The following is a 22,508-nucleotide window of genomic DNA, read 5'->3' as shown; positions in this document are numbered from 1 at the left end:
ATTAATTAAAACTTTATTTTTATTATTATTAGGCCTATTATTATTATTATTATTGTTATTAGGGTATTATTGGATGGTTGAAGATTGTGATATAGACTAGAGCTAGTGTGGAAGTGGAATACTGTGGAAATTGTATAATTAGGCTACTTTTGAGGCAATGCTATCATTGCTGAGAGACTATTATATAGCCTACATTTTAATATTTAAATTATTTATTTATTATATCATATTTAGGAACACGCTTCAGTGAGAATTTTCAGTTGACAGGGCACATTTCAGCACGGTGTTTTAATCATACCTACAATGAAGGTGTAGTATTTAGAGGAAAGGGTTAAGCTCATACTCATTGCAAGCGCAAGCTAACATCCTCATGCAGTGTCACTCAAATGCCGAGTTTGGCCGAAATTACCCGAAAAACACCGAAGCCGTCCGAGTGTCACGTCAACGCTTCCGACGTCAAGCGCACGGGCTTTGAGGAAGTTCCACGTCACATTTGCCTGCCTTGCACACAACTGAAGCCGAAAAAACACATCAGACTCTCGGTGGATGATATAAAATATTACAACTGAAGGAGATAAAAACCAGCAAACGCAAACATGGTAAGTGTCACATCATTGTTTACGTTTTGGGCAATATTGTAGCTGTTTCGCATATATTGAGGAAAAATACGCTTTCAATAACGTTAGCTCGAGCTGTTAGCCTCGAAGGCCCTTAGAATGGCCACATAGACAACTCTCATTTAGTCACTCTGTAAATTATTTATTCATTTTCAACATTTTTCGAGATACCATTTGCATTTAAAACTTAACATTATTATATATTTTATAAATTAATTGTCCACTTAAATGTTTTATGAAGGGATATCTTGTGTTCTGGCTAACAGCTGATGATATGAATGTGACTATAACATTAACATATGTAACTTACACGTTAATAAATAAGCACTATTAGATATGTGATGCTGTATTCTATTAAGTTGCATGGTCACTCCTGACATTATCTTAGTAAGGCATGATTTGTTGTAACGTAATTTTGTTTCTTCTTAACTGTGGTGTAAAGGTTAGTTGCTGTTACTATGTCAGACTTTAAACTGGGTGATAAATGGCAAATGTTTGTGTAGTTGTGGGTAGACAGGTAGAATAAAAAAATGTCACTGCTTTCTGTTCTTGACACAATTAAGTTTTGAGCTTTTTCAATAAACTATTAGTGTTACTACTATATAATTGGGACTGCTGACAAAAGACTGAGATTGGTGCTGATTAATATCAACTTTAAAGTAATAGTGATTCTGATTCTTCTCCTCTAGCCTCTGAGGCTGGACATCAAGCGCAAACTCACGGCTCGATCTGACCGTGTCAAAAGCGTAGACCTTCATCCATCCGAGCCATGGATGCTGGCCAGTCTGTACAACGGCAGTGTCTGTGTGTGGAACCATGAAACACAAGTAAGTAGGAAACGTGTGCAGTTTTTCAGCATTTTTAATATATTACCATCTGATCTTTACAACAAACATTAGGGATACAGTAGAGCACTAAGTGTGTTTAATGTTTGTCTAATAATCTCATATATTTACCTTTAATAGACTCTGGTTAAGACGTTTGAAGTCTGTGACCTGCCAGTAAGAGCGGCCAAGTTTGTTGCCAGGAAAAATTGGGTCATAACTGGTGCTGTAAGTATATACTTGAATAATAATGTACACTATATATAATATCTATTAATATACTATTCATTTTATTATAGATTTGGTACTGATATTAAACTATTTAATAAATCCCCCTTTTTTTCTAGGATGACATGCAAATTCGAGTTTTTAACTACAACACATTAGAGCGAGTACACATGTTTGAGGCCCATTCAGATTACATTCGCTGCATCGCTGTGCATCCCACCCAGCCCTACATCCTCACGAGCAGCGGTATGGACAGATGGCATTTGCATATAAGCATTCATAATACATGAATGAAAATACACCATATGTTACATAACATATTACACTACCATTTAAAAGTTTGGTGTGTCAGTAAGATTTTTTAAAGAAATAAACACTTTTATTAATCAAGATTGCATTAAATTGATTTAAAGTTACAGTAAAGACATTTGTAATGTTATAAAAGATTTGTATTTCCAATAAATGCTTTTCTTTTGAACTTTCTATTCATAGAAGAATCCTGAAGAAAATGTACAGTATCACGGTGTCCTCAAAATTAAGCTGCAAAACAGATTTCAACATTCATAACAAGAAAATGTTTCTTGAGCACCAAATTCTGAAGGATCATGTGACAGTGTAGACTGGAATAATGGCTGCTAGAAATTCAGCTTCGCCATCAGTTACATTTTTAAATATATTAAATAGAGAACAGTTATTTTAAATTGTCATATTTTCACAATATTACTATTTTTGATCAAATAAATGCATACTTGGTGAGCATAAGAAATTTCAAAAAAAAAAAAAAAAAAAATCTTACCAACCCCGAACCTTTAAACTGTGGTGTATGTACAAAACTCTTTGTTTAACATTAATTGGGTGTGTGTGCATTTAGATGACATGTTGATAAAGCTGTGGGACTGGGAGAAGAAATGGTCCTGCAGTCAGGTATTTGAGGGCCACACACACTACGTCATGCAGATTGTCATCAACCCCAAGGACAACAACCAGTTTGCGAGTGCATCGCTGGACAGAACCATCAAGGTAAGATAGTACACTTATGCGGATAGAGCCAGTTTGAATCTGACTTGTGACATTTCCCCCATCATTTCTTCTTTGTTGTGTTTCAGGTTTGGCAGCTGGGCTCTTCCTCTCCTAACTTCACTCTGGAGGGTCATGATAAGGGGGTGAACTGCATTGATTATTACAGTGGAGGTGATAAACCCTACCTCATATCTGGAGCTGATGACAGACTGGTTAAGATTTGGGACTATCAGGTACTATAATGATTTTGATGATAATCAATGGAGCAAGTCATTCTTGTGTATTTATTTACTTATGTTCTGTGTGCCTCTCTCTCTTTAGAATAAGACATGTGTCCAGACTCTCGAGGGTCACGCTCAGAATGTGTCCTGTGTAAACTTCCACCCAGAGCTGCCAATCATCATCACTGGATCAGAGGATGGTGAGTCATCTTTAGGATAATGTTATAGATTTTTTAATGATCACTTTTATGAAACTGCACTGCCTCATTCCTTATGCAAATATTTGTTTAAATAATTTTTTTATAACAGTATAATATTTTAAAAGCCAAAAGCTTTCAATGGTCCCTGCACATTAAACTGGCACTGTATAAAATGATGGGCACTTTTGAAACATGCTTTGTGATGCTTTTGAAACCTTTGCAAATAATTAGTTTTGATCCAGTGATTCGGAGCATGTATCAAACTGCCGAAGTCATGTGATTTCAGTAAATGAGGCTTTGTTATGCCATAACTGTTTCAAAATGTATAAAAATTTAAATGGTTCTCCTTTACGGGTGATCTCTGTGAACCCATGAACCAGTGTCTAAATATGATTTTTACCTGACCTCAGATACATTTTATAAACTTGTGGACATTGAATGACACATTTGTATGATAAAAAGGAAGAGTTGTAGTCCCTACAAATAGAATAAAAATTAAATAACACATTAAGAGTTTGTTAATTGCATATTATAGATTACACCTTCAATAAAACATTTGCAGTTGGTTTGTAAAAGGTGTTTATGCATATGGGCTGAGTTTTCACTGCATTTACACTGTTCTGAGTAGCAGTGGTCACTAGCGTGTGGTGTTTTGAGTGAATCATTTTGCAAAGCAATTGGTCCAGTTGATTCAAAGTTTGAAAAGCTTTGTTTCTCCCATCACTAGTATAAAGTATTTTCAAATAAAAAACGAACACTTCACCTTTAAAGCTTCTTGTAACTGTCTTTTGTTAAGGCACGGTTCGTATCTGGCACTCCAGCACTTACCGTCTAGAGAGCACCCTGAACTATGGTATGGAGCGGGTGTGGTGTGTGTCTGGCTTGCGCGGCTCCAACAATGTGGCACTGGGTTATGACGAAGGCAGCATCATTATCAAGGTACAAAAAATAATTCAAAAGTAACAACACACTGTTGCCTGTCAGTGGTGTGAAATACTGGCTAAAGCTCAGGCTGATAATTGGAAAGTTCACTCCCGGCAACAAGAGAGCTGTCAGCAGGGGATGGCAGGGATAGATAATGTTACAAAAGATTTATATTTCAAATAAAAGCTGTTCTTTCAATTCATCAAAGAATCCCAGAAAAATGTATCACGGTTTTCACAAAAATAGCAGCACTACTATTTTCAAGATTGATAATAATAATAATAAATGTTTCTTGAGCAGAAAGTCTGCATATTAGAATGATTTCATGTGACTGTTGCTGCTGAAAATGCAGCTTTGCCATAAATTACATTTAAAAAAAAAAAAAATTTGAATTGGTTATTTTAGATTGTAATAATGTTTCACAATATTACTGTTTTTACTGTATTTTCTCAAATAAATGCACCCTTGTGAGCATATGAGACTTTTTTTCTTACTTAGAATGGTAGTGTCTATAGATATAGCTATATAAATTGACATGACATTCCTATCTACTTCAGTGAACATTAACTAATAATCTGATGAGCTTTATATAATGTAATATCTTATGTGGACAGTTCGCTGTAATTTATCCGGTTTATATTTGTGTTTTAGCTTGGTCGTGAGGAGCCAGCCATGTCAATGGATGCCAATGGAAAGATCATTTGGGCCAAGCACTCTGAGATTCAGCAGGCTAACCTCAAAGCCATGGGAGATGCTGAGATCAAGGATGGTGAGAGGCTGCCACTGGCGGTGAAGGACATGGGCAGCTGTGAGATCTACCCTCAAACTCTCCAGCACAATCCTAACGGCAGGTAAGTCTATCACATCTTTCCCCTAATGCCGCTACTGTACATGCAGCCTGATCCTTGCTGCTATTTATTAATGTAAATATAATTTTACAAATGATACATTTCTCAACATCCAAAGATTCAGCACCTAATCTTGTTGTTTAGGTTTGTGGTGGTGTGCGGAGATGGAGAGTACATCATCTACACTGCTGTGGCTCTGAGGAACAAGAGCTTTGGATCTGCACAGGAGTTTGTCTGGGCCCATGATTCATCAGAGTAAGTGCTCTACAAGCATATAGAAGACAGATGTTCAGAGCAGCTGCTTACCTAATATACTCATCTACTGTGAGAAACGTAAATACTGACATGACTTTGTTTTAAATCAAGGTACGCGATTCGGGAAAGCAGCAGTCTGGTGAAAATCTTCAAAAACTTTAAGGAGAAAAAATCTTTTAAGCCCGACTTTGGAGCAGAAGGTAAACTGTTTTGCATTGCATCATAGGCAAGTAGTTCAACTAGCTCTGTATTCACAATTTTGTATGCAAATATATAGTAGTAGATACAGAAAATGTACAAATTCACAGTATACGGCACACTCAAATCCTTGATTAGATTTTGTACAAGCATGGTAGTCTTTTATGGTTTTATGTAAATGAATGGTTGTGTGCTTGCAGGCATCTATGGTGGTTTCTTGCTGGGCGTCAGATCAGTGAATGGCTTGGCTTTCTATGACTGGGATAACACAGAGCTGATTCGTCGCATTGAGATCCAGCCCAAACACGTGAGTCAACTGCTACAGTCCTCCTGTCTTTTGTTCTGTATGGTTTGGCAATTTCTTAGTGTGCTTGGACCAATTGCATTTGTACTTACAGATTTTCTGGTCAGACTCTGGTGAGCTGGTTTGCATTGCCACAGAGGAGTCTTTCTTCATCCTGCGTTATCTGTCAGAGAAGGTGGCCGCATCACAAGAGTCAAATGAGGGGGTAACTGAAGATGGAATCGAAGATGCTTTTGAGGTCAGTGCACATCAGTGTTAAAAACACAGTAATGTTTAATTGCCTGAAAAGGGTTGTTTTCAAAGGAAATGCATTTTAATTAAATCTGTAATTTAAAAAGAATTAAAAAGAAATAAAATGCTCTAATTAATCTTTAACAATACAACCCGGATTTTTATTAACACTGTAAATCAAGTCAATTTTGATGTTGACTTTAAAGAATTGAAACAAAAGGTCTGATCTCCTCTGTTTGTGTGTGCAGGTCCTGGGAGAGATTCAGGAAGTGGTAAAGACGGGTCTGTGGGTGGGAGACTGTTTCATTTACACCAGCTCAGTCAACAGACTCAACTACTTTGTTGGAGGAGAGATTGTCACCATTGCTCACCTGGACAGGTACCGTCAAATCCCCCAATATCTGAAATCAGTTTCAAACATTTAAGAAAAAATGTAATGCATTAATTACATATTCACACTCGTTCCAAATTTGTGGTTGGTACGATTTAAAAATGTTTTTGAAAGAAGTCTCTTTCTATTTAACACATTTTAAAATGTAATTTGTTCCTGTGATGGCAAAGCTGAATTTTCAGCATCATTACTCCAGTCTTCAGTGGATAATTGATCCTTCAGAAATCATTGTAATATGCTGATTTGGTGCTCAAGAATAATTTTCTTATCAATGTTGAAAACAGTTGTGCTGCTCAGTATTTTTGTGCAAATTGTGATACATATTTACAAGACTCTTTTGTGTAGAAATTTTAAAAGAACAGTATTAGAAAGAACAGAAATAGGAATATGTTATAAATGTCTTTACTCCATCTTTTTAGCAATTTATTGATCAAATTTAATTTGCTAAATAGAAATATTAATTTCTTGAAAAAAAGAAAAATACTGACTCCAAACTTAGTAAAACAGTATACATATAGAAGGAAGGCCTTATATAATTCATTCATTCATTCATTCATTCATTCATTCAGTCTAACAGTGTCTTATTTATCTTAGAACTATGTACCTTCTGGGATACATTCCTAAAGACGACCGTCTTTACCTGGGTGATAAGGAGCTGAACATTGTCAGTTACTCTCTTCTGGTGTCTGTCCTGGAGTACCAGACTGCTGTCATGCGCAGAGACTTTGGCATGGCAGACAAAGTGCTGCCCACCATCCCTAAAGAACAGAGAACCAGGGTTGCCCACTTCTTGGAAAAACAGGTAAGACTTTAAAATGTTTGCCTGTTAGATAAATAACGACGTTCTAGCTCTGCAAAAATAACAGCAGCTTAGACTTGTAAGTAATACAAATAAGCATGAAGTACAAGTTATGTCACACTTTCAAGTACTTGTGAAGATCAATGTAAACAAATGTGGGTCAAGAAAGCCTTATTCTGCATCTGAAATCGAAACGTCACTACTATATAGTATGCAAAAAACCAGTACGCCAACAGAGCATGTCAGAATGCATAGTATTCAAAAAACAGTAGGCGAAAAGTCCCCGGATGAGTTACTACATCCGCCGAGACAATGAACCGTGCATTCGATGGATAATACTATCCCATGGCCACAGGAGAGGATTTGTGAATGGCAGTGAAGCGACGCAACTGACACTGGTAGGTCACGTGACAGCAACAACATGGCGGATGTAGTACATACGAATTTCATTTATACAACCCACATTCATACTATATAGAACATTTTTCTATACATAAAAACACTTTTTAATGCTTGCGAAGTCAATTGAAATGTAGTACATACTCAGACAGTATGTGATTTCAGATGCAGCGTTATAGATTCATTGGCTACCAAAAGTTTAGCAAATCAAAATGATAATCTTTTTATGGTTCTGTGATATCTAAAGTATCTTTGTCCGTGTGCATTCAGGGTTTCAAGCAACAGGCTCTGGCCGTGTCCACTGATCCAGAGCACCGGTTTGAGCTGGCGCTGCAGTTAGGAGAGCTGAAAATCGCCTACCAGCTCGCAGTAGAAGCTGAGGTTTGTTGTTTTAAACCAGTGATACAGCTCCCCTAGTGGTAGCCAAGCTCAATTGCTTACTAATTTTATTGCATTTTTTGTAGTGGAAAAAAGTTTTTCTGTAAAAGTAATGTTCAAGATTCTGCATGTAAGCTAATATAATTAAGATTTCTAATGATAATGCTTTTCTTCTGTAGTCTGAGCAGAAGTGGAAGCAGTTGGCAGAGTTGGCCATCAGTAAGTGCCAGTTTGGTTTGGCACAGGAGTGCCTCCATCATGCCCAGGACTATGGAGGTCTTCTGCTGCTGGCCACTGCATCTGGCAATGCTGCTATGGTTGCCAAGCTTGCAGAGGGGGCAGAGCGTGACGGAAAAAATAATGTTGCCTTCATGACCTACTTCCTGCAGGGAAAGTAAGTATAAGTGAACAAACTTTTGTCAGCTGAAATAGAGTTCTCAACGGGCCTGAAAATTACAACCCGACCCGGCCCGGCCCGTGGCTTTTAAAGCCCGGACCCGATGTAACCCGACACATCAACATGAATTATCTGCCCGAACCCGGCCCGACGCCAGTCCGTTCTCATACACGGATTATCATGACCAGCAGACGGGAATTCAAATCAACCTTTAATGTTCACGCCTTTTAACAATACAAACAATACAAACAACTGAAACAATAAACTTTAAATATATAAATAGGCTATATAAATATTATATTTAATGTATGGCGGCTCAGGCTGGACGACCCTGTTTTTTTGCTGTCATATTTCATCAGCACCTTGCATTTTGAGCATTGCACATAACCTGTAGAATTTCCATCAGAATCCAGCACCACTCCAAACACTCCAGACCTCTGATTTTCCCACTCCTGTAGTAGCGACGGTGAATTCACCTGCGGCAAGTTTACTTTTCACCAACTCCATCTTCTTCTCCAGGCTAAAGGCGTGCACGCAGCGGCGTCAGGTCTGCCCCCGCCCCTCTCCATGATGCACGTTGCACGCAGCAGCCAGACTTTCTTTACGGTGAACAGCAGCGATGATTAATAAATGTGTATAAATGTTTGTTTTGTTTTTTTTTCACTGAGCGGAAAAGATTAAGCCCGAGGTCCGACCCGAGTCATTTGCTTATATTTTCAACCCGAACCCGCGGGTCCCGTCGGGTTTGTCGGGCCGACCCGACCCGACCCGTTGAGAACTCTAAGCTGAAATGCAAATCGTAATATGTTGACTAAAGATGTTTTACTTTTGTGGATTATCTTTTCATAGTCTGGTCTAGGAAGTCATGTTTCAGTCACTGATTGTTATTTTGAATATAGTTTAGTTGCCTTTAGTTAACTGATTTTTATTGTTTGTTTGTCTTGCCAGACTGGACAACTGTTTGGAGCTCCTGATCAAGACCAATCGTCTACCAGAAGCAGCCTTTCTTGCCCGCACATATCTGCCTAGCCAAGTATCCAGGTCTGTATTCACATTCACTTTGTCACAGCATTAAAGTGTTTTTTAATAAAGTTAAGTGGTATTTTGGAAGGGCATACAACATATAAAAAAAAATATGCTGTATCCCACAATGGAATGCACTTGACCTTCAAAATTAGTCTCTTTTTGACTCATTATTTGATCTTACTGTGCAAAGACAATTTTACACATATTGGTATAAAGTAAATTGTCATTGTTTTTTTTGTTTGTTTTTTCAGAGAGTAAAATGCATTCTTTACAATCCTGTAACTGTATGTTTGATAACAGGGTGGTGAAACTTTGGAGAGAGAGCTTGTCTAAAGTGAATCAGAAAGCTGCAGAGTCTCTGGCAGATCCTACAGAGTATGAGAACTTGTTCCCAGGCCTGAAAGAGGCCTTTGTGGCAGAGCAGTACCTGAGAGAGTCCTGCCTCGGCAAAACCAGACCTGCCTCCGACTACCCACTGATCACGGTAAGAGAGCATTTTATTTTTAAGTTTTAGTAGATTTAGATTTTATGTATTATTGTCATTTTTATCATATTTCTATTTAGCATTTACTAAAACCCAAATAATTGTTTTCCGTTATTTGACAAGGCAACCTTAAAAGGTTTTTTAAGTTTAAGTTGTTCATCTAGTGCTTATATTTTCAGCTTAATTTCAATTACCAAAAACAATTTTTTATAGTTTTAATTTTAATCACCAATATAAGCCTTTTATTCTAAGACACTCTTTCACTGTTTACTTATACAGGATCCAAGCAGTTCTTTAGAAGATACAAGCCGATAAGCCGATCTTCTGAAATCAAGCTTGTTTAAACTTGTAAATATAGTCCGATTTACACTCATAGGGGATGCTATAATATAAAATCATCATTACTCCAACATGCTTGATCAAGAAGTTTTTTTTAACAGTGAATATCTGTATCTTGTCATTGAAGTCTGTTTGGACCCTGATGATCACTGCTTACTGCTCTGTTTTAATTGTTTGCATACTTTTTGCTGTGTTGTAATTGAATTATAATTTTTTTTATTTTTTTTATCCATTTTATTTGAATAATAGGCTGCCTTTATCATTTTTTCCCCTCTCTCTTTTCTCTGTCTTTAGCCCAATGAAGAAAGGAATGTGCTGGAGGAAGCCAGTGGTTATGAACCAAAAGGAATTATCCCCACTCCTACACAGGTGTGTGTGTGTGTGTGTGTGTGTGTGTGTGTGTGTGTGTGTGTGTGTGTGTGTGTGTGTGTGTGTGTGTGTGTGTGTGTGTGTGTGTGTGTGTGTGTGTGTGTGTGTGTGTGTGTGTGTGTGTGTGTGTGTGTGTGTGTGTGTGTGTGTGTCAGTGTGTCAAACACTCATTTTGTTGATTACAACTAGTTGTGCAACCAGGGCCTAAAACTAACTTTTTGCTACACCTGCCAGTGGCCAATTACATAAGATAATTAATAGCCATAAATATTTTTTTACCGGCCATGAAATGTTTTTGCAAAAACAGGCAGTAATAACACCAATATTTTTTAGATATAAGTGAAAATTCACAATTCTCTATTCCAGTTTCAATACCAGAGCTAAAACTACTAGCCTACCTACTTATATACATTTAAATTATTATTAATGACAAGTAAACAGCGGGTAATAATATAAGAACAAATAATCAAATTACAAGCAATAGCACAAATAGGTACCATAGAACATAGATACTAATGAAATAATCAGTGGTTTTTAAGGAAGGTCTAGTAATAGTTTTCAGGTACAGAAATCTAATACAGTAATCGAGTGTAAAAGCACTGCATAGTTTTCACTGTATAAATGAAACATTGATTAATCCTTATAAAAGTTACAAAAGTTATTTAGTCAAGAACAGTGGGTGATTTTCTTTTTGTCTTTTGTTGTTTGATTAACATTAATGACACAGATAGCAGCAGTTATATTTGGCTGCTGTCACTTTAAGAGGTGCACGGATCCAATATACTGCTACACATGCGTTTTAATTCTCAACCGTTTACGTTCACTTAAGATATAAACGATTATGTTTACTAGGATACTCACAGAGACGGGCATTTTTGACATAATTCTGTGTGAATTTGTCCATTCAAGCGCCAGAAGACGTGAAAGAGCTCAATTCTGTATTCATGCTCTGTGTGAGACTTGCTTTCTGGGCGCGCGCTTTGTATGTTTGCGCACAGAAAAATTCCCACACAGCATGTGAGTACCAAATTCATGTCTTCTTGTGCTTGAATATTTAAAGCGGCAAGGCTTAGACTTTTGTGACCGATGCAGCACTGGCCCATCAACTGTCCCAAGCGTCGTTCATGTTCTCAAAACATTGCATTTATAAAAATGTTACCGGCTTATTGACATTGTTTCATATACTCGCCAACGCAGATTAATACTCTCATTAGGCGCTTGGAAAGAGGAATCAATTCGGTGTTTGTGCATCTGAAACGCGGCTCTCTGTGTGTGCACGTCTCAGGTGTGTGTGGCTGTGTACATAAATAACAGCGTTCGAGTACCGAATTGAGTTGTCTCTTTTTTAACTGGAATGGTTTAAAATCGCTTCAATGTGTAAATTTACAAGACAAAAGATCCGAGAATCACATGCATGCCGTGGGGCCTGGTCTGTACAGATCATGGATCAACTGTGATCTGTTCCACCCCTAATGACAACACACTACAGCCTACCACAATACCTGAGCAAAAGAGTAATCTAGAGTTCACATATATCTTCTTTGTGCATAAACTAATCAAATTGCCTGTGTATGTTCAGGAGGTGAAAGACACAGAGGAGGCCCCAGAGGATGTGGGTGTTTTGGCCTCAGTGATAGCAGCCGTCTCGGCTCCAGTAGTTGCTGCCATGAGTCATGCAGAATCCCAGCCTCCTCAGAAGGTTGAGGAGGAGACTGAGGAAGAGCCTCCAAAAATGACAGAAGCAGAGCAGAAGGTATTTGGTAAAAGATTACATGGTTAATAAAGCCATATGAACATCAGATTTGATGTAACCTCATTTTGTGATTTTTATTTTAAGGTTATTGATGAACTGGAGGATGATTTGGATAACATGGAGCTCGATGACATTGACACCACAGACGTCAATCTGGATGACGACTTCTTGGATGACTAAACCCGCAGCACTAAAGCATTGAGTTTATTTAAGCGACCAAACCTTTTTTATTTGTTCCTGTTAGACCTCCAGAGCTGAAGTCTGGGATAGACTGAGCTGAATATAAATTTCTTTTAGGGCGTACCACCGATGGAAAGAGGGGGGAATGTGCATTATTGATGGTGAATTTTTTTGTACTTTGGACTCTGGACCTTCAATTTACATTTTACCTGTACATCAAGGTTGATTCTTGTGTGTTTGACCATGATTAATCGTGGTCACATTATTCATAATAAAGATATCTACTATACTTACAATGATTTGTCCTGTCATAACATTGTTTCTGTTTTATATTCTGTTAAATATACAGTGCGTGCAGAATTATTAGGCATTATTTTCTGATCAAATTTTTTTGCCAGGCACATTTGACCAATTCCAAACCACATTAATCGTAATAACTACAATTAATTTTGTATTTAATCATTTATAAGTGATATATAATTGTTCATGAAGGCTGGAAATGAAAACGCCTTATATTCAGGTGTGCAGAATTATTAGGCACGTTTTCTTTTACAGATAAAATAAGCCAAAAAAGAGATTTAACTCAGACTGAAAAGTCAAAAATTATTAAATGCCCATGAGAAGAATGCTATACTAGAAATTGCAGTTAAGGCATGACCACTGGACAGTGAAATACTCATTAGGTCAGCAGGGTCAGACAAATACAGGTGGAGAAGAAAAGACACAATGTTAACTGCAAAAGAATTAGAAGGTGAATTAAGTGTGAAACCATCAGGAACCCTTTAGTCTCCAGCGCCATCATTTTCCAGAACTGCAACCTACCTGGAGTCTCCAGAAGAGCAAGGTGTCAGGGTCTCAGAGACTTGGGTTAGGTAAAGAATCCTAAAAATTTACCCCCTCTTAATAAGAATCACAAGCTGAAGTGTAGTAAAATACATGAAGACTATTTATTTTTATTTTTTAATAGGCTTTATAGACAGACAGATTGAGAGTGACTCTTGAAGGACCAGCACCACATCCCCTTCCACCACTATCTGAAGAATTCATCTTCCAGAATACGTTTTAATAAGTTTTGGGAGTTTATTTTTAGTCCATCTCCTACCCTGAAGTCTGTTTTGCAGAGATAGACTAAAAAATGAACTCCCAAAACTTACTGTCAGATTCTGGCAGATGAATTCTTCAAAATGACTTAAATTTTCAATGAATGATTATCTTAAAGTGGGTTCTCCCTTTAAAGAAAAGCCCTGTTAATGCTATCATATTAAATTACGATATGTGTCAACTCGTCATTTTGCATGTCAAATTAAGTTGAAATTAAATCTCAGTGTGTAATAAGTAACCTTTGGGATTTTTCGCTTCAATTAACATGACTTCTAGGAATACTGTGTGAACTTACTTGTACCATCAAATGTTTGAAAAATTTACTGCAACATGCATTACAAAAGATTGTCCATACAGACACAATGTTCCTGTTTTACCTTTGAAGTTAGAGAGAAAAAAAAAACATCAATGGTTTCCCTCATTTCTAATCTACATTAATAAAATATGTACATGCTGCTGCTATTCTGGCACAATATAATGGAGTTTCAAAGCATTTCAAGCTTGAATGCAGATGAAAGAAACTGCAAGCATCATTATGATCAGTAGTAATGTTTTCACTGCAGTAAAGGAAACATTTGTCAGCCAGTGGCCCAAAAATAAAAAAAAGTGTCATAATTGACTTCCACCGTCTTTCTCTGAGATCTTTCATTAAATGGCATCCTGTCCATTAGATGGAGCCTGTGCTCCTGATTGATTACTATTTAACAGTTTAACTCATTGAGTAAGAAAAAGAGGAACAGCTGTGAGTTCCTGTGAGATCAGATGCTGACAGAGCTGTCGTTTGTGTCACATTTTACACCAAACAACTGGTTTCTAAAATATATGATTGGCCATCTGTTGCCATCACTTAATTGTTCATCTTGATTGAACTGTGACAATATGGCTGCCACCTCGCCCATTACTGTCACAGATTCTGTCTGCTATCTTTGCACTTCTTTAAAAGACTCTATTGTTCTAAGATGTTGCCACAGTTTGTGCAAAACCTGTCTACAAAGCTACTGGGAGCTCAACAAGTCCCTGGAGTGTCCTGTTTGTTTGAGGGAAACACACTGTTCGGTTCATCTACATCATTTAAGTATTTCTCGCTTTTCCTCAGAGGATGAATCCTCTCAAGACAGTGACTTCAAACCACTCCATGTGGGGAATATTGAAAGTGAAATGGTAAGTGAGCTGCACTTTCACTAAAAAGAAACTGCATTTTTAACTTTGATCTCTTCGGCTAAAGGATCTGCTCTAATCCAGAAATAGATTTTAGGGACTGTCATATGAAAACAGCTTAGTAGGAGAACAAAACTAAACTATTTGAATAATATAAAGTTCATCTGGTTTAATTAAAGATTGTATCAGTATGTTTGCATTTTATGGAATGAATAGTTGTAGTAGAAGAGTATTTTTTACCTTGTAGATTGCTACCGTTTATTAAAAATGTGTAGAAAGTATACTAAGTCAGTTAAAGCTCTTTCCAGACTAAGTCAGAGATGGAAATAAAAAATGTCCACTTCCAACCTCAAAGCCTTCCAGTCATTCTGCAATACAGACAACTCACAGTGTCCCTGCCTCCCCTTGAAAATGACCAGTGGAATTGGTAATTGCCAATTGATTTAGTTGCTGCCATATTATAAATGAAGTCAAATTATGCTTTTCCTTGAAGTTGGGGCGGATCAATCTGTCGGATGTCTGTTCCAGTAGTTATTTTCAAGTAGGAGATGTCTGTTTTGCATATTTAGTACTGTATGAGTCACCTCTGACACTGATCTGATTGATCTGAATGCATACTTTGAATACAGTGTAAGTTGCTTTGGATAAAAGAGTTTGCCAAATGCAGAAATGTAAATGTCTATGCTAACACTGATAGCAGTCAGTGAAGAAGGAGCTATCAGAGATAATGAGCACAATGGCCAGCATCAAGACAGAAGAAGACATTAGTACCATGGTTCAGATGTTGATGGAGGTCAAACAGGAACCGACTGAAAAAGACATATCAGCAAACATAGAAGAAAACCTTACACATGGACATACAACTGAGGAAATTGCCTCAGTGAAGGTAAGGTGTCAAATGTATCAGCATATGTCTTCCTAACTAAGAACAACTTTTCTAAACATGTTCTTGTTTTGTTTTTGTTTCATTAAAGAAGGAGCAGTCCAATAAAACCAGGTGAGTGTCCCATCTTCTCATGGAATTGCAAAGATCTCTTGTTAGTACATGTTTTGAAATAAGCATTAATATCTTGCATGGTCAACCTCCTTTGCTTCCCCTAAAAGCCTTTGATTTATACATAATTTACTTCTAGTGATGAGGAAATACATACAGACATGATACTAGATAACACAGCTCCTGCACCCAGTTCCATCTTAATAGAGCCCATTGACTCTAGAGAGAATCCTAACCCACCACCCACAATTACTAGTGGATCATTAAGGTCCAACCTTTGTCCAAAATGCGGCAAGAGCTTCAAAAGCAAATCAGACCTCAAAGCCCATGACAAGATGCACTCCTTGAAGAAGTCACACCAGTGCTCCACTTGTGGGAAGAGTTATGTCGATAAACATGAGCTTTCCTTGCACATGCGGCTACACACCGGTGAGAAGGTGTTGGACTGCCCTTATTGCAAGAAAAAGTTTGTCAGGGAGAGTGGATTGAAGTCCCACTTGAGGAGCCACACGGGGGAGAAACCATTCTCTTGTTCACAATGTGGGAAAAGCTTTTCTCGAAGAAGTACCCTAAATACTCACCTGCGTTTGCACCTAGGCACCCTCCCCCACCAATGCGATCATTGTGGGAAGCTTTTCAACACTGCGGCAGCTATGAGAGTCCACAAGGCAACCCATACCGGAGAGAGGCCCTTTCCATGCCCGCAATGTGACAAGAAGTTCATCAATAAAGTTGAACTGGATGTACACCAAAATATCCATGCAGGGAACAGGCCATTCAGCTGTTCAGAATGTGGGAAGAGTTTCTTGAGGAAGCAAGAACTCAACACTCATCAGACCATTCACCAAGACAACCGTCCCTTTCATTGCATACACTGCGAGAGCAGCTTCAAAAGGATGAGCCACCTCACATCGCACATGAAGATCCATTTCTCTGACACCCCTTACAAATGCAAACACTGCGACAAGCCCTTCAAACATCCCAACAGCCTCAAACTGCATGAGCGTCTTCACACCGGAGAAAAACCCTACAGTTGTGAACGCTGCGGGAAAAAGTTCCCTTCTTCAGGAGAGTGCTCTAGACACATGGCCGTACATTCTGAGAAGAAATCGTTCAAGTGCCCGAAGTGTGACAAGAGCTTTCGCTTCAGGAGCAGTATGAGGTCCCACCAGGTCACACACACTGGAGAAAGACCTTTCCACTGCAAGAAGTGCGGTCAGAGCTTCGCTAGGCGTGCAAATCTCAAATGCCATAAGGTGGTGCACACCGACGAAAGACGTTATAGCTGTTCTCAGTGCGGTCTGGCCTTCAAGTCCACCTCTACTCTCAGGAGCCACCTGATAATCCATTCCAGCAAGTCCCTGTTAAACTGCACCACTTGTGGCAAAACCTTCACTCGCCAAGACACCTTCAAAAGGCATCAAGACGTTCATGCGGGGATCAAAGTCCACAAGTGCTCAGAGTGTGGAAAATGCCTGAGCTCAGCAAGTTGCCTGAAGCTGCACATGCAGGGTCACTCGGGGAACAAGAAAATGTACAACTGCGACGAATGCGAAAAGAGCTTCAGTTCCACGTCCTATCTGCAAAAGCACCGGCAGATCGCACACACCGACGAGAAGCCGTATGTTTGCTTTGAGTGCGGGGAGAGCTTTAACACAGACGGGAAGCTAGTCACTCACCAACTACAGCATTCAGGACAGATGGAACATGTTTGCTCCCGTTGTGGGAAGAAGTTTGCACGGAAAGAGACTCTAAGACGACATGAGAAGATGCACTCTGAAGTGAGGCCTTACCAGTGCTCGGAGTGTGGGAAAGGATTTACAAGGAGCGATCAACTAAAACAGCATCGGAGAACACATTCAGAGACAAATTAGATTGATGTAATATTTTCATTTTGAGTTCTACTAAATTTCATTAAATGTTATTGCTACTAAATTGATGTAGCCTGGTAATATGCACAGGACTGATTTGATTAACATTTATTTTTTTGCTATTGAATCATATTTTGTCCATGCATTTTTGGACCCCACTTGAGTTTATTTGAATGGCACTTTGTACTAGTGGCACTAGATGGCAGTCTGTGCTTTGAGACAGAATTGAGTGAATTGTGGTACTAAAAAGGTGCATGAAAACTCAAAGTTGCAAAACCTTCAACAAAATCATGGAAAATAGAGGCACTTCAATGTTAAAGTAAAAGATTGGAGCAAATATGTTATTTTGTGCTTTTGTTTTGTTTGTGTTCTGTCATTAAAGAAAATTATGTATTGATGTGATGGGATTTTTATAAAAAACTAAAAGATCTCAAAACTTACAGTTAACTTTTAAAACAGCACCTCATGTGTTTGGTTTGCCACGTTCCCTTTCCATATGAGTCTGGTAAGTAAGTGATGGCAGTTAAAAATGTAACAACAGTCCATGTGTCTGAAAATGAAAATGAAATTGGATTTTGATGCAAATGGCAGTTTCAGCAATATCAGCTAGAGGCGAGGACTAGCTCTTTGATTTAAATATACTAACACTTTATCTGAAGCTGCTGTCTTTGCATTAACCTGCTCTTGTACCCAAAGGGTACAATAATGCCATGCACCGTGAAGAGGGATCATATAGACATTAGACTCTGGGTCAGTTTACCAAATTAGATATTTGATTTATATATTTATTTGTATCTGGTAAAAATAAAAAAAGAGTTTAGCCTTTTTCCTTAATGCATAGTTTCTATAAAGCACAGAGCTGCATAATACCAGCCCTTGATTGTACATTTGTGCTTTTAAAGAGGTCACTTGATATAAAATTAAAAGCAGCACAGCTGAATATAGTCTAAAATGAATGATATATATCCATGATAATGATAGTGTTCACGCTTTCAGAAAAGCCACTCTTGTGAGTTATCACCCAGGCTCAACTAGATCTTTTCATTTTGAGTCTATCTTTCATTGATTTTTTTTAACCAATCAAGTGTTTGTATGTGTATTCCCATTTGTTCATGTGGATGTTTGCAGACTCAGATTCCACTCCAGCAATTTCATTCCCAGTTGAACAAATAAACATAGTAAGAAATTCTTAGTCTGGTCAGGGGAGAGTCACACTCTGTCTCCCTGACAACAGTCGCTAGGCAACTAACATTTGTCATCCTTTTTCTTTCTTACCTCATGTCCCGTTTCCAACCATCTGCCTTTAGAGTGAAGCCATCAAACCCTTTCAAATACAAATATAGTTCCTCACCTTGAGGAGCTGCTGGTTTACTTGCAAGAATCATTTCAACATCATCACAATTGCAGGGACAAACGTCAGACACATGCTAGGGTATCATAACAAATTGTCTTTATTCTCTCATTTTCAAAGACAGAGTGGATAACATTCATCAATAGTGAGAAACAAGACGTGAATGGTGCTGCCATGTTTGACCTTGGAACGTTTCCAGAACGTTGTCGTTTCATTGTTGTTGCATAAGCTTGTGTGGCCAGCCCCCACAGAAATGCTTGGTCCTATGGCATATTCAGTGGATTCCATGAGATCTTGTGTTGTTGGGTCTAAAATGATGTGAGCTTGTGAAAATACAGAACAAAACTTGCCCATCTTTGTAGGCTCCGTGTCTCCTCTTATGGCTCTTTATGTACATGTGTTTCAAAATATGCGCACATGGTATCATCCTTAAACACTCATACAACTCCAGCCATATCACCGAACAGATGTCATTTGTGATAACCCTCACAATAAGGCTACAGCAATTTTACAGAACATCATTGTAAAAGAAACGAACAAAGTCCTAAGCCTAAACATTAACTACCTCTAAAATAAGAGGGAAATAGAGGGTTCACGACTTGCATTAGCATTGCTCTATGGAATTAAGCATCAAGCATCGCATGGCACTCAAAGTTCAAACAATTTCAATTTTGACCAAACTGACCTTTTAAATCATAGCCAGTGACAGGTTTAACAATCTGTTATTTCACACAAGATGGTACCTGTCTCGTGATGTCTTTAGAAAGTACACAGTTTTTGACATTTTCCCAAAAATCGAAAAAAATGTATAAAGAAATTTAGAACGGCTATTTTTATTTTATTTTAATTCAACAAAATTTAGCTAATACAGCGACAACATTCAAAAAGTTTTCTAAGCTCAAATGTTTTCACTGTTTATTGTGCACACTGCCCACTTTTTTGCTACCATGCTCTGCAATGTCCTTGATGCTTTCTGCAACACTTCTCATGTGGATGGAAAAGCAGCCCATGATGCTTTAGTTGAAGCCCTGATGCAAGTCATATGAAAGGTCCTTAAAGGGTTAGTTCACCCCAAAATGAAAATTCAGTCAGTAATTACTCACCCTCATGTTGTTCCAACCCCACAAGACTTTCGTTCATCTTCGGAACACAAATTAAGATATTTTTGATGAAATCTGAGAGCTGGCTCACTTCTTCATAGGCTTCTATGTAATCGATACCTGCCATCCCAGAAAAGTTAGTAAAGACATCGTTAAAATAGTCCAAGTGACTACAGTGGCTCAAAAAAACAAAAATAATGACTTTATTCAACTATTCATTTTCTTCTGTGTGGGCCTCTGAGTGAGTTCACATAGTGTAAAAGCGCAGCACTTCTGGGTTGTACGTCAGAACGTAGGCTCACTAGTTGAATAAAGTCGTTATTTTAGGGGGTTTTTCGCACAAAAAGTATTCTCGTCGCTTGATAAACTTAAGGTTGAGCCACTGTAGTCACTTGGACTATTTTAACGATGTCTTTACTAACTTTTCTGGGATGGCAGGTATCGATTACATAGAAGCCTATGAAGGAGTGAGCCAGCTCTCAGATTTCATCAAAAATATCTTAATTTGTGTTCCGAAGATGAACGAAAGTCTTACGGGGTTGGAACAACATGAGGGTGAGTGATTACTGACAGAATTTTCATTTTTGGGTGAACTAACCGTTTAACTCTAATACATTGATTGAAACAACATTCCTATCAACCAATCATCCACGTCCACATTGGCGAAATCACAGTAAGCCTCATGATGAAGACGATATGGGAAAAAGACATTACATGCTTTTAGATGACAAGACAAAGTGGGCCATTCTCAATATTGCTTGTCCTAACATCTGGTCTTTTTGGTGACAACTAATTTAGGAAAGTCAAGTGAGAGAAAATTTAAAGTACAGTTTTAACCTGAATTCAGGGCAGTATGGCGTTGATTAAAGGTGCCTTTTTTATCTCTGAGACTTGTATTTAGCTACTGAATGCAGCTAAATACCAAATACTATATATTACAATTGACCCGTATAAAGGAAAATGAGAGTTGGTAGGTTTATTCTCGTCAGACAGATTTGAGTGTAAACATGGCTTGCTTTCATTATAGACGGAGGAGTCAAATTAGTTCAATGGTAATTTGACACAACCGAGTTATTCTCTAGAGTTTGCTCTGTCTGACTCAGGGGACTCTATCAACGTACTCTCCATAGACCAATCTGCATTTTCTGCCAGCACTGATCACCTAATATTGCCTTCTTTCTTATTTTATGCTCATTAAATAACAGGTCTGTGTATTACTCCCACCACATTGGTGGTTTAATTATGAGTGCATATAATTGATGTTAATATCAGAAGAACAACAACATTTTGCTGTTATATTACAAAATGTCCCATTACATCTTAAAACAATCAATTAGTATGTGATTTTGCTCCCTGTGGTTGAGAGTCATTATAAGTGAATAACTGAGTATGTACTTTAGGCCTGATTGACTGAAGTCATTACTGTGAGTCAAAGATTACATTTCAGTAACAATTGTTTAAGCGAGAAATTCATCAGTGCCCAATCACAAATATTGCTTGTGTTTGAATATTTTCTTACTTGTTTTCAGAATTTACGACAAGTCAATTACTTCCAACCACAAACCAAGAGTATGTGTTTTCGAAAGCATGTTAAATGAGCTGTACGCCACTTTTTTACTTCAATCGTTCATCCCGCTATGGGTACGGAAACCGCATATGCAAACTATTTTAGCAAGTGCTTATTCCGCTTGTAAACAAGGCCCTTGAAGGAACAATTCCCAATTACCGCAACTGGACGGCTGTTACTAGAACAAAAAAAAAGAAATATCATTAGCACTCCTCTGCAGTTCTGTGCTGATTCACCCCCATATTTTTCGATTAGTCTCAGAGCAAATTCCTTGGGTGTCATATGCCTCCGCAATAACAGAGTGCACAAGGAAACATCACCACTCGAGGGTCAACACATCAGCCGTTTGGATGAGATTAGCCAATTAATAAACTTGATCTGTATCAATCAATATCATACATGTCATAAGAACTGTCATGAGTTTAGTAAACATTATTATTAACACAGTGTCCCAACCAGATATGATGCAATGAAGCGTTTTTTTGTTGGTCGCTTGGTTTTAACTTCTTGGCTGTGATGCCAAATAGTCCCGCCTATAATGAGATCTCATTGGTTCAAAATCCTGTACCATAAAACTGTGTATAAAACATCAAATACCTTCCCATTGGCTTTGATATTGTGTTAAAAAGTTAAGTAAAGCAAATTTACAAAGTACCAATGAGCGGATTTGAGGAAGAACTAATCACTGGATCTGCAAAAGTTTTCCAGGTTAGTGGCATCAGATGAACAAAAGATCCTCAAGACTTTTGTTCTTGATCACAAACCTCAAGAGAAATTTTAATCAAAGTCTTTAACATCTTCCATTATTTTTTCTGTTTTCTGTACAAATAGTTATTTGCAATTATTTGAATAAATGTTTTATACAGAAGTCTATTATTTTAGTTTCTATTTTAGACAAGCATGCCTCTATATGGAGTGTGAAAATATAACAAACTGTAGTATGTCGCTTTACATGACGGTTAGATTTTCTCTTCTTCTAGA

The 22,508-nt window shown here is 37.9% G+C and overlaps 2 protein-coding genes across 2 annotated transcripts; both read left to right on the top strand.

The window, feature by feature from the left end:
- Nucleotides 1-440: 440 nt before the first annotated feature.
- copb2 (COPI coat complex subunit beta 2) lies at nucleotides 441-12,681 on the top strand. The gene is made up of 22 exons (XM_082173502.1): nucleotides 441-599; nucleotides 1,307-1,444; nucleotides 1,583-1,669; nucleotides 1,789-1,915; nucleotides 2,541-2,689; nucleotides 2,776-2,922; nucleotides 3,011-3,110; nucleotides 3,907-4,049; nucleotides 4,686-4,885; nucleotides 5,027-5,137; nucleotides 5,249-5,337; nucleotides 5,536-5,642; nucleotides 5,734-5,877; nucleotides 6,119-6,249; nucleotides 6,856-7,063; nucleotides 7,730-7,840; nucleotides 8,017-8,231; nucleotides 9,183-9,275; nucleotides 9,561-9,744; nucleotides 10,378-10,452; nucleotides 12,032-12,205; nucleotides 12,290-12,681. The coding sequence occupies exons 1-22, from the start codon at nucleotides 597-599 to the stop codon at nucleotides 12,383-12,385; spliced, it is 2,832 nt and encodes a 943-aa protein (XP_082029628.1). The 5' UTR covers nucleotides 441-596; the 3' UTR covers nucleotides 12,386-12,681.
- Nucleotides 12,682-15,530: 2,849 nt separating this feature from the next.
- On the top strand, nucleotides 15,531-17,512 carry LOC309501333 (uncharacterized protein; the record flags this gene model as incomplete). The annotated part of the gene is made up of 2 exons (XM_082173374.1): nucleotides 15,531-15,641; nucleotides 15,778-17,512. Exon 2 carries the CDS (start codon nucleotides 15,800-15,802, stop codon nucleotides 17,510-17,512), a length of 1,713 nt encoding a protein of 570 aa, XP_082029500.1. The 5' UTR covers nucleotides 15,531-15,641; nucleotides 15,778-15,799.
- Nucleotides 17,513-22,508: the final 4,996 nt, after the last annotated feature.

The sequence above is a fragment of the Leuciscus leuciscus genome (assembly GCF_965113295.1).
Source record: "Leuciscus leuciscus genome assembly, chromosome: 6".
Taxonomy (NCBI): Eukaryota; Metazoa; Chordata; class Actinopteri; order Cypriniformes; family Leuciscidae; genus Leuciscus; species Leuciscus leuciscus.
This window is presented reverse-complemented; position numbering and strand designations above follow the sequence as displayed.

What these genes read in the sequence shown, in the direction of transcription:
- copb2 (XM_082173502.1), top strand. An exon ending in CGCTGGACAGAACCATCAAG is followed by an intron (nt 2,690 to 2,775) that starts GTAAGATAGTAC and finishes GTTGTGTTTCAG; the next exon opens with GTTTGGCAGCTGGGCTCTTC. An exon ending in CATCACTGGATCAGAGGATG is followed by an intron (nt 3,111 to 3,906) that starts GTGAGTCATCTT and finishes TCTTTTGTTAAG; the next exon opens with GCACGGTTCGTATCTGGCAC.